This window comes from Lissotriton vulgaris, chromosome 2_1, assembly GCF_964263255.1.
Source record: "Lissotriton vulgaris chromosome 2_1, aLisVul1.2, whole genome shotgun sequence".
Taxonomy (NCBI): domain Eukaryota; kingdom Metazoa; phylum Chordata; class Amphibia; order Caudata; family Salamandridae; genus Lissotriton; species Lissotriton vulgaris.
This window is the reverse complement of record NC_141687.1, coordinates 997,993,259-998,005,828: the sequence shown is the minus strand read 5'-3', so window position 1 is coordinate 998,005,828 and position 12,570 is coordinate 997,993,259. Positions and strand designations below refer to the sequence as shown.

Sequence of the window (12,570 nt, the reverse complement as noted above, 5' to 3'; positions counted from 1 at the left end):
TACTCCTGGCCTTGTCTGTAGTAAAGTTCTGACTTTTTTCCATGACACAAATGGGTTGGAGAGGAGTTTGTGAGTGGCCTTCAGCATGCATCATGCATGGACACAATCTAACAAGGCATTCCAGGCATGAGACTAGCACTCCAAGTCTACCTACTCCTACCCCCTGTTAGTAGATTTGTTCCCACAAAACTCTTCATGTGATTAAATCATTTTGTAAGCGCAAAACCAACTTTTGCACATTTAAGCCAAACATACATGTCAAAAGCTTAGAGAATTGGGCTCACTAAATGTTACTGCCAAAAGATCTTGCAGAGTTCATCTGGTTGTAAAACATTAATCCGCAACTGATCCAGAGTGAGGCAAATCCACATGATCATGGCAAAGAAGACAAATGAGGCACAATGAAATTAAGTAATTTGCTCAATAGTCAGTCAGTCAAAATACTCTTTATTCGATTTTTGTTAAAATCATAAAAGGACACAATACAAATACAATTTTTTTAAAAACATCACGTGATCTCATTACAAAAATTTCCTACTTGTTGTCTTCATTTCATCAGGTTGTTACAAAAATTTACAAAAATTTACAAGATTATTTACAAATGTTAAAAATTCTCAATTTAAGATCAAAATTTATGTTAAAATAGGGCTATCTGGGGCAATCTTTTCTTCCTTGATCTAAATGCAGCAGTTAGATAGCAAGCAACACTAAACATAGTGTGAGTATCTGCCAGCATTTGGAGAAAAATTAAAGCTGGCCTTATTTGAGTAAAACCCGCCGCTTTCAGGACAGGGAGTAAGTATTTTACCCTTTCACTACTATAAAAACCACAGAAAAATATAAAGTGGAGGGTGTCTTGTACGGAAAATTGATCACATCCACATGGTGGACCGTCTTCGGGTTTTGACCACACAGGAAAATTTCCTAATGAGTAATGAATTAGGTTCATCCTGAATTTTGTGAGTAAGAGTCTATGGAGTGGATTAGTCACAATTTTTAAGTATGGTTCCAAGGCAGGAGAGGTCGTTAAAACTATGTGTGCCCTTACCATGGGTTTCCTCAATTCCAACTCCTCTCTTGCCATACAAGCCCTCTCCAAAAACGCCTGCTTAATCCATCTGACATCCTCCCTTCTGATGTTGGTTGGGTCGTTGAAGAGTTCTGGTCTCCCCAGCATAAATAAGGTGGATTTGATATATTTCAGCTAGGGAATTCTCATGGCATTGTCCCTTGCAATAACGTCTTTAAGAATGGCATGATTTAGCGTTAGCTCGGGGTTCAGCCATGTTTTGGCCCAAAAAAGAAGAGGGGCTAGTTTTAATTTATCAGTGATGTGGGGTTGGCCTATTTCCTCATGGATCGAGAAGGTGGGTGTGGAATTAGGGACAGATAAAATGTTCCTAATAATACCATTTTCCACCCTCTGTATTTTTACCGTGTCTGCATAACCCCAAATTGCAGACCCATACATGGCAATTGGAACACACTTACTGTTATATATTTTAATCACCGCCTCCATTGGTTTGGCTCCTAGTCTTTTTGTGAAGGCCAACAGGGCTGATGACGATCGTGCTAAGCTAAGACTCTTTGTTTTAATCTGGGGGACCCAGGACCCTCTTTGGTCAAAAAGGACCCCCAGATAAGGAAAAACTGGTACCCTAGAAAGAGTCTCCCCCTTACAAATAAATGATTTTTTATACAACGTGTTGACTCTATGGCCGATAATCATGGTATGGGACTTAGAAACATTAATTTTCAAATCTAAGTTCTCCATAAAGGAGCCAAAGCGGTCCAGAAGGGTCTGTAGGCTGATGCCTGTTCGTGCTATTAGGACGGCATCGTCCGCGTATAGGAGGGCTGGAATCTGATCTCCTCCTACACGCGGTACATCAGCCAGTCCTGTTTCTAGGTATTTCCCCAGCCCATTTACATAGATGGTAAAGAGAAGGGGGGCCAGGATACAGCCCTGGCGCACCCCCTTCTCGGATTTAAAACTTTCCGTGCACCTTCCGTCCCTAGTAACTCTTATTTTTGCATTAAGATCCTGGTGTAGCCTTGCCATAAATGCCACCAAGGATTCTTCTATGCCCAGCTCTAGGAGAAGAGTCCATAACTTACTCCTGTTCACCAGGTCGAAGGCCGAGGAGAGGTCCATAAAAGCCAAATAAACTGACCCCTCCCCGGCCACCGTATACCTGGAAACCAGGAGGTGAAGATTGGAACATTGTTCCAGCGTCCCCCTATTTTCGCGGAAACCATATTGGATGTTCGAGAGCCCCCCATTCTGTTCTAAGTTTTCCCTTAGTTTAACCAATAGGACTCTACCTAGAATTTTAAAAGTAGAGTCAATAAGGGAGATTGGGCGGTAACACCCAGGGTCCTCCCGGTTTCCCTTCTTGAAGATGGGTACGATTATAGATGTTGCCCATGTTTCGGGTAGGGATCCTTCATTTGCTACTCTGAACACTCTGGTCAATACTTTACTCCAGAGTGCTGGGCAGTATTTGAAAAAGTCAGCCGGCACTCCATCAGGGCCTGGTGCCTTATTTTTTGTGGTTTCCATAATAGCTTTGAGAACCTCCTCTTCCGTAAACACTACTGTGGCTAAGCAATGGTCCACCTCAGTAGCACCTGTACAATCTGAAGGGTTACCTCCATAAATATTGCTAAAATGCTGTACCCATCTCTCGTCAGGAATTACACAGTCTGTAATCAAATTGTCTTCCCCTGAGAAAAAGGAATGATTAATTATGTCCCAAAATTGTTTACTGTTTTTCAGGACATCTACATTAAGTAGATCATTCCATGCGTTATTTTTAATTTAATTTTTCCTTGCCTTCACGTTGGCTTTATAGGCCCGCCTCAAGTGGGAAATTAAATCTTTATCCCTATCCTTAGCCTTGAGGGCCAATTTCAGTTCTCTATGAGACCTTGAACATTTGCTATCAAACCATTTGTGAGGCTTTATGGGGTACTGTGATTTAGGTTTTGTAAGATCCCTGGAGGTATGTGCACAGATACGGTTAAAAGCTGTGACAACTTGATGGTTCGAAGCAGTATGATCCAAACAAGTTTCTATCGGTCCCTCAATTTTAGGAAGTAAGATTTCCATAAACTTTTCCTCCATGGCCATACCCCATCTGAGCCGTCTGCCCTGATCTCTGGGCACCGCCATGGTGCAAACCCGGGGTTGGTCCACCTGTTTGCGCCATAAGTCACTCCAGTGTATCTCAATTGACAGAGGGTTATGATCACTGTGGGGTGAGACAGTTACTTTATAGTCTCTCGTCTTTGGGATCAAGCCTGAGGACATGAATATGTAGTCAATTATCGACCCATTGATTGTGCCTTTGAAGGTGGGGACCTTCTCATTCGTGGCAGATTTATATGGTTCATACATATTAAAATTAGCAAACAATAAATCAAGTGCCTCCCCCATTTTGGTGTGTTCAAAATGAGGGATGCAGGCTCCGGCAGGAGACTCTGCATCTAATGAATGACAAGGCAATTGACATTTGTGGCTATTGAAATCACCCATTAAAAAAATTTCGAAAAGAGTATGTGAGTTTTGACTGTATTTATTTATAAAATTCTCCAAACAATCCAGGTGTTCAGATTCAGTTTGTCCTCCCCAGGCGTTGTAAAAATTAATTACAAGTATAGTACAACCCGGGGAGACTGACCATTCTATTGCTAAGATGTTTGGGGAACCTGAATTCAATTGGTTAAAAGTCCCTACTAAATCTAAAGAAAAAAATGTAATGAGCCCCCCTTTTGCTCTCCCAGCGTTACTAGAACTTGCAGTTATTGTAAAGCTTAGGAAACCGTCTAAGGAAAAGGATAGTGAAGTATCCCAAGTTTCTTGAAGAGCTATAACCTTATGTTTGGAGATGTGTTTTATCCATGTTGGGTCTGTTTTTTTAGCTCTAATTCCAGCAACATTCCAGGTCAGGAATGTGCATGGTAGTAAAGTCACCCTCTCAGGCTTAGCTATTATTGGTGATACTGCAGGTGCTGGTAGTCAATCATTTGTATTCAAGTCGCTTAAGGGGTTAAAACGATTAATCAGGTCCATAATTGGGCCTGTGTTATAAAGTGTAGATGCATTTTGTCTCGCTTTCCTAGTTACAGTTTGCCACCCATTTCCTGCTGGGACAGTGTTGGGGGGAGCCATCCTATGTGGGTTAAAACGAGTCTGTGGGGGATAAAAGAAACCTAATGGAACCGCCCTAAGACTGTCATTCTCCTTTATATCTGATCCATCCCAGAATAGGCTAGTCGGGCAATAATCATTATTAAAGTTTATCACCACACAATCACCTTTCACATTTTTAGCCCGTTTTCCCACCCATCCCACCCTTCTCGCTGCAATAATGCTGGAAGACGTATTTGAATCACCGCTACTTAGGTCATCACACCATTTTTTTGCTTTTCCTATGAGTGTGGGAGTAGACTCCTCCTCACCTTGCCTTAACGGGGGCACCCCTAGGAATACAGCTACATAGGGTACTACCACAGGGGGCAAATTTAGATGGATCTTACTTTCCAAGTAGCTAGTTTCCCCTGATGTTAAGGGGACCTCCTGTCGGGTGGTAGGTATGAGTGGTTGGGGGGCTTGTAGCCCTACGCTATCTGATTCCATAGGCTCAGTAGTGGTCACTAAAAGTGGTAATGATAACTGCGGTTCACTGTGACATTCTAAGCCCATCTTATTACCAATAGACATACTATCAAGTTTTCTTACTATGTCGTCTATCAGGACACATTTCTTTAGCAAGCCTTCGAGACATGTGTTCATAGTATCAACTATGTCCTTAGCAATTCCCACTAAAAGGGGTTCAATTCGTTCCTCAAAAAGAGCCTCAAGATGGTCCTTCAAGGACTCTTCCATCCCATTTCTGGCTTGTGGAAGTACCTCCCTTTTCTTTCTCTTTTTTGAGGACAATTTTGAGTTACCCAGTGGGTCCGGAGTCACAGTGGGTACCAAAGTTTGGGATGCACAAGCTTGTGGTAAAGTAGAGACAGTAGCAGTAGTGGGTTTCATTATAATAACATCAGGTTCTAAGGGGATGACTTGCACTTCGGGTAATACGGATGTGGAGGGGGACTTGGCTAATATGCCCAGTTCTTGCTGTGCTGTGGCGATTTCTTTAGTTAGAGCCCCCACCGCGGAGGTAAGGTAGGACATGATGGAATCAGATTGTTTTGCCACTTTGGCCTTCTTCCCACCATCGTCTGCGGTAGCTCCGTTTTTCCGCTTACCCATTTTTACAGGAAATGTGCAGTGGGTGGCCCAGCCCTGCCTGGTCTTGCCGTGGACTGCCGTAGACTGTCCCGCCCTTGTCCCGGGCTTCTCCCGCGCGCTCCCGCGTCGCGGGGGGAAGTCCTGTTGTTTATGCGCCGCCTGGCGCCAAAACGTGGTGTGCGTCTTCCGCCCGCTAGGGACTCTGGGGGATGTAGTCTCTGCCCCCGCTGGTTTCTGCCCTGCGGCGGCGCTCGGTGGCTGAGAGCGCCGCGTCTCCTTCCAGGCTCCTTTCGGGCTGTGAGCGGTCCCTTCCGCCAACGCTGCACCCCTGGTGAGTGCGCTGTGTCCCCCGCTCTGCCGGGGGAAGTCCTGTTGTTGTTTATGCGCCGCCTGGCGCCAAAACGTGGTGTGCGTCTTCCGCCCGCTAGGGACTCTGGGGGATGTAGTCTCTGCCCCCGCTGGTTTCTGCCCTGCGGCGGCGCTCGGTGGCTGAGAGCGCCGCGTCTCCTTCCAGGCTCCTTTCGGGCTGTGAGCGGTCCCTTCCGCCAACGCTGCACCCCTGGTGAGTGCGCTGTGTCCCCCGCTCTGCCGGGGGAAGTCCTGTTGTTTATGCGCCGCCTGGCGCCAAAACGTGGTGTGCGTCTTCCGCCCGCTAGGGACTCTGGGGGATGTAGTCTCTGCCCCCGCTGGTTTCTGCCCTGCGGCGGCGCTCGGTGGCTGAGAGCGCCGCGTCTCCTTCCAGGCTCCTTTCGGGCTGTGAGCGGTCCCTTCCGCCAACGCTGCACCCCTGGTGAGTGCGCTGTGTCCCCCGCTCAATAGGTAAACAATGTGCTCAAGTGTAGATGGTCTTACTACCTGTGAGCTGTCTCACTGATCCTCAGCTGGAAATTTACACACAGGACCGCAAATGTAATCTGGGATTATTTATGGTAACATATTGTGAAATTGAGTGAATGCCTGAATGTAAATTTGTCAGAGCAACTCAGACTCTTCCTCAGAAACTAAAGTTAAAAAGAAAGCTGATGAATACAATAAGAAGAGTGATGTATAATGATCTCTTAAACATTCAGACCACCAGATTGGTGAAAATACTTTGATCAAACGCTCACCTAAACAGAGCCTATCCCGTCCAGAGCAGATAACTATTCAAAAGAAAAATTATAAAGAGAGCTGATGCATACAATAAGAAGAGTGATGTATCCTGAGCTCTTAAACATTCAGACCACCAGATTAGTGGAAATACTTTGACCAAACGCTCACCTAAACAGAGCCTATCCCATCCAGAGCGGATAACTATTCAAAAGATTGGACATAAATAAAGCCCTTTTATGTTCAGAGTCTGGTATGAATACAATTTTGACCTAATGCAAGACTTTCTAGAGTCAAAACTCTGAGGTAATGAGAGGGTATTATCAGAGCTCTGATGAAATGAGAATAATGCTATAATTTGTCACCTCACAGCATGTACTAAATGGGACAAGGGGATTTTTGTACAGGATATATATTTGTATTGTTAAAAATGGGGGTCTCTAGTTGGCAATGGTTTGCACCTTTGTCCAGTTAGCGGCCCTTCTTCCTAGACCGGGTAAGGGGAATATACTTCTATATTAAGCCCTGCTCACCCCCTTGGTAGCTTAGCATGAGCAGACAGGCTTATCTCAGAGGCAGTGTGTAAAGCATTTGTGCACACATACAGTAATACAGTGTAAACACTACAAATGGACACTACACTAGTTTAGAAAAATAAGAAATCTTTATCTAAACCAAACAAGACAAGACCAAAACAACAAAAATCCACAATACAAATATGACTTTTAAAAGGTAGAAAGAATTCTGTCCATAGCAAACTATAAATGCAACACTTTCAACACAAAGTACCTTGGATGCGTCACAATAATAAACAAAAACAGCCGCAGGGAAGGTGATGCGTTGGTTCCTTACGAGCAGGGAAGGTGATGCATCGGTTCATTACTGCCATGCAGGAGAGGTGATGGATCGGTTCCTTACTGAAAGGGAGGTGATGCGTCAGTTTCTTACTGTGGCCCCACCGTTGATGTAGACTTGGCGCCCTGGTGCGATGCGTGAGGATCGGGGACAAGTTAGTTCTCGATGCAGCAGCCGCAACAGCACTGCGTTGGTTTCTCCATCTGCAGTGCCACAATGTGTGTGTTCTTGCAGCAGCACAGCAGGGCCTGCATCGGAATTGGCGCTGTGATCTTGGACTTCATAGATCGAGCACTTGATGTGGCGTGCAGTGATAACTCCCGCCCCGGGCAGGCAACGCTTCGGTTTCTTCAGTGATGCATCGGAAACTGGTGCGGATGTGTCACGCCTCTCGTTGTTGCGTTATCTCCAGAGGCCCAGAACAGCATTAAGCACCTTTTGGCAGGTCAGAACTCCCAGCAAGGAAGTTCAGGGGAGCTGGGGGTGAAGTCTTTGTATTCTTGAGACTTCAAAACAGGAGGCCAGCTCTACTTCAAGCCCTTGGAGATCTTCCTCAAGCAGGGGACACAGTACTCAGCAAAGTCCTTGTCCTTTCCTTGGCTTAAACAGCCACTGCAGGCCAACAACAGACAGCACACAGAAAAGGGGCAGTACTTCTTCTTCAGTTTCACCAGCTCTTCTCCTTGGCAAATGTTACTCTTGAATTCTGAAAGTAATATAAAAGTCTAGGATCTGGGCCCCACTTTTTATAGCACAAATTCTAGATCTGCTCACCTAAGATGTCTGCTTTTCTATCAAAGTCTTATACTGGGTGCTCTGGGGGTCTGGACAAAGCTATACCTCTCCGAAGAGCTCTAATGAGAGCGAAGCACGTTGTCAGGGGTTGCTTTTACTCAATTCAGGTTGGCTTGGTTGGTATTTTACCAATTCAAAGCTGTAATACTGTGCCAGGAGTGGTAAATGGCTTTTGTCATGTTATAGCTCGGCATGGACAGCACTGTGCTAGTCCTATGCTTAAAGACTTTGCTGTAGAAATGACGAAAGACCTTGTACCTTTCTATCTCGCCATGGATGGCACTGTGCTAAACCTATGCTTAAAGACTTTGATAGAAAAGCAGAGATGTGAGGTTAGTAGATCTAGAGTGTCGCTAGTGTTGATGGTGCTCTATACAGGAGCTGCTTTCCACCTAAACTTGAGAACTACCCAGAGTTCTCTGCTTCTTTTTTCCATATATATATATATTTTTTTTTTACTTGGATATGGAGGGCATACGTTAATTCATAGTTAGTAGGTAGATGTTATGTAATCCATAATTATAAAGCTCAAACATATACCCCTTAAGGTTTCAAGGCGCTTTGTTGGGGTCTTAAAAGTATAAGGAAGTGAATTCCCCCTCTCTATTTCTGACTAAGAAAAATACATTTGGTCAATATGCTGGTGAAGAAGAAAATGTGCATGCATTTGTTTTTTCTGATCCTATTCCCTAAATGTCAGAAGTGTTCAAGTGGACAAGTACCAACGATGGCACCTGTAAAATCCAAGACTTCTAGCTGCAAATCTTGGCTATGCACATTTAGCTTTGGTTTCTCTTGTGTGCAAGGAATCAAAGGAAATGGTTCTTAAAAGTATAGCCACTATCATCATATGCAAATTGGTTGTATTTATGAATGTACTAACTTTGAGAGCTCTGAAAATTGATATGGACCATCTTTGTATTCTTTGTAATAACTCTATTGCAGATGACAAAGAACGGCACAGTGGAGTGCGAAGAAGCCAATAATCTAACACTGGATGATATTTCAGATGATGATATTGATTTGGACAATACTGAAGTAGACGAGTACTTTTTTTTACAACCCCTGCCAACAAAGAAAAGAAGAGCGCTACTCCGAGCTTCTGGTGTGAAAAAGATTGACGTGGAGGAGAAACATGAGCTGCGAGCCATCCGCCTTTCAAGGGAGGATTGTGGGTGTGAATGCAGAATATTCTGTGACCCAGAATCGTGCACTTGTAGCCTTGGAGGCATAAAATGTCAGGTAAGACATTGGATTACTAGGTCTCCTGAAGTAGTGTATACAAATAATTATTTTGACAATTACTGAAATAGATATATCTTCCTAATTCCGAATCAATTTACAGACAGGCAAAACAATACAACAGTGGTATATTTTTGAACGACTTCCGACATAGAAATAAAGCTTATTTGGCTAGCTTTTTGTCTTGAAGCAGTTCAGATTCTGGCTTTTCGACATGGGTTCATCTACCCAGTTTAACAAAGGAGGTCAGTCTTGACTCACTACATAGTATTATACTTTTTCCTTCTGGATTAACAAGTCATAAATAATCCAACCAGTTTTGAGCAAAAGAGAACACTTAATGCCTTCAACACTCCTTCCTTATTGGTCTAAGGCAGGAGTCTAAAACCTTTTCTGTAGCGAGAGCTTGTTATGTTCAATGAAACGCATTGAGAGCTACTAATATTATTAGTGTTGTATAATTTCAACTATTTTATATTGATAATAATTCAACCAAGCAAAAGCATTCCAACTTTATATGCTGGCCTGCGCAGCTACTCGGAGATAGCTGAAGAGTTACAGTAGCTCACGAGCTACTGGTTGGAGGCCCCTGGTCTAAGGACAGTACTCAGAGGTAAGCCTCTTCATCTATTAGTGACTGTTTTGTATGCATTTTTAAAGGCACATCTGGATGTAAAGCGAATCTGAGTTTTTCTCTCATTACTAAAAGGCAAAACACAGACTTCCAAATCTACTTGGGTGCTGCAATGCATTTTGTTTTTGCCGTAAAGAACTAAAATATTTGTCTTTGGCCAGAAGCCATTTTCTTGTGTGTTTTCTAACGAAGAGGATTAACCGGGTCCCTCGTGTCTGAACCATAAAACAGTGGTTTATGAATACTCGTCTCTAGCATATCCTTTCTTATTGTAGCCGAATACAAATGTTGATAATTAAGGTAACTATCAAAGTTTGAAGAAATGACATCCTATTTCTCTGTTGCACTGTTGCTGACTTTCAGTCATGCTTTCATCAACACTGGCATTAAAGTTAAACTGAAAACTATTTTTTAGAACCACCTGATTTTCAGAAGTGATCTTTAAAAGGAACTTTTCATTGTTAACCCTACTTAGCAAGTATTTTGTTTAACATGTTTACCGGTTGCCTTCTAAGAGGCAATCCCCCATGAAAACTTTGAGCTAAACTTAGCTGTTCTCTATTGCTAGAGCCTTTAGCACCTTGTGGTGCTTCATTTTACGTCTCAAAAGACGTCAATCTTGATGGTCGACATTGCCACAGTACAAGTTGGAGACTTTCATACATTTTCTGCCATTGACCGGTACGATTGTGTCATTCAGTTATCCATTCTTCACTACAAAGTCATATCTCACATACAGCTCTGCTGAGACCTGAGGCACAGCTGATGATGTACTTGGTCCTTGTTAAAATACAATACTTGGATAACACCTACTTGACCTGAGAGAATTTCATAACACTTGATTCAGTGTTGACACTGTTCATTTCTCCAAAGATTGTATTGCTAAACCTAGAAAATGTGAAGATATGGGTTGTTGTGCTGAAGTGTGCACACTTTTATCAAAGAAGCGGATTTAAAAAATACACATGGCGATGGCACACGCCACTGTACTGCTGTGTTTTTCCTGTAAGTACAGCAATATGCAGAAGAGGATTTTCTCTGGGCATGCCATTAATTTATCCAGGGCCTAGTCATACATAACTGAACCATTTTAGTATTATTTTTGTATTATTTCGCGCTTCACTTACATACATGAAGCCAGGCATCTAAGTCCAATCTGTAAATGCAGAAATGTCATGCACCAAGAGGGTATTATCCCACCCATTTCCATAATAGCATGAACAAATGTTTTCTGAGCACTTCTAGCCAGTGCAGTAATTGGAGGCATGTATTGTGTTTGTATATATATATATATATATATATATATATATATATATATATATATATATATATATATAATATTTTCACTGAGAAAACCATAGGTTTCACACCAGTTATAGTTAACTGGAAGTTTTACTGTCATAAAACCATTGAAATTCCACGTTATAGTTAGTTGGACTCACTATAACTTGCGTGTGCAATGCACTGCTGATGACGTCACTTATTACATCACTCATGACATGGTCAGTGACATCACTCATGGCATCACTGATGACACCATCCTTGTGACAGTGACAGACCTCCTTTCAGTGTAATGTAACCCTTGAAACACATATTCAAAAATAGAAACTAACATTTTCAAAAAAATGGAGATACCCATACCAGTTACAACAACAACCAATTCAGAAATTACACCATCTATATACACATCCACTCATTCACCAACAGTTCTATATAGTCACTCATACATATACTCACTCATCATATGTAGTGATACACCTATACATCCTGTTACACACCGACAGTCATCCAAAAGTTACTCACACATGCAAATAAACTATTGAACATCCATTTATTTGCATATACAACTATACACAAGCTACCACCTTACTTCTAAGGAAACTTACACATACTTACTCACTTAAACAATCACTTATAGAAACACATACTTATTTAAACAGGAACTCTTACAATCTCTCACTCTCTCATATACTCACTTATATACATCAATACTCACATATACTAGATTAAAACATATCTTGTTACTGATAAATACACTAGTGAGACAGCCATTCACTCACTAACACACACATATACACACTCATCCACCCATACAGTCCTGCACATATGCTGTCTTCAAAACACATACAAACAGTGAGTCAGTCATTGATGCATCTATGTGCTAAGTAATACCCCCACCAAACCATACAAACACTCATACTGATACTAAAAAAAATCTAATAACCCATATACACACACATGTAGCTACTCACCAACCCATGCAGCCACTTATACACAAAGTGAAACACTGATACATATATTTAAATATTTAAACATTTCTCGCTAATATATGTATTCACTAAGATACACTTAATAAGCCAGTTAACCAATCTTTTTTTTTTTAAATATCTTTTTAGACACTTATTTAAACATTTATTCTTCCATCGACCTTTACATATACATATATAAAACATATTTATTTTTCAGAAACACACACATTCACTGGATGGTGTCATCAGTGATGTCATGAGTGATGTCACTGACCATGTCATGAGTGATGTAATATGTGACGTCATCAGCAGTGCATTGCACGCGCAAGTTATAGTGAGTCCAACTAACTATAACGTGGAATTTCAATGGTTTTAGGACAGTAAAATTTCCAGTTAACTTTAACTGGTGTGAAACCTATGGTTTTTTCAGTGAATTTAATAGGTCTTTTAAATGCTAATTC

The 12,570-nt window shown here is 42.1% G+C and overlaps 1 protein-coding gene across 1 annotated transcript in view; it reads left to right on the top strand.

The window, feature by feature from the left end:
* CSRNP3 (cysteine and serine rich nuclear protein 3) overlaps nt 1-12,570 on the top strand; it is a 336,425-nt gene that overhangs the window by 275,101 nt on the left and 48,754 nt on the right. The window contains exon 4 of the mRNA XM_086956591.1: nt 8,930-9,226. Coding sequence (XP_086812717.1) covers nt 8,930-9,226 — 297 coding nt within the window. The remainder of the gene's footprint in view (nt 1-8,929; nt 9,227-12,570) is intronic.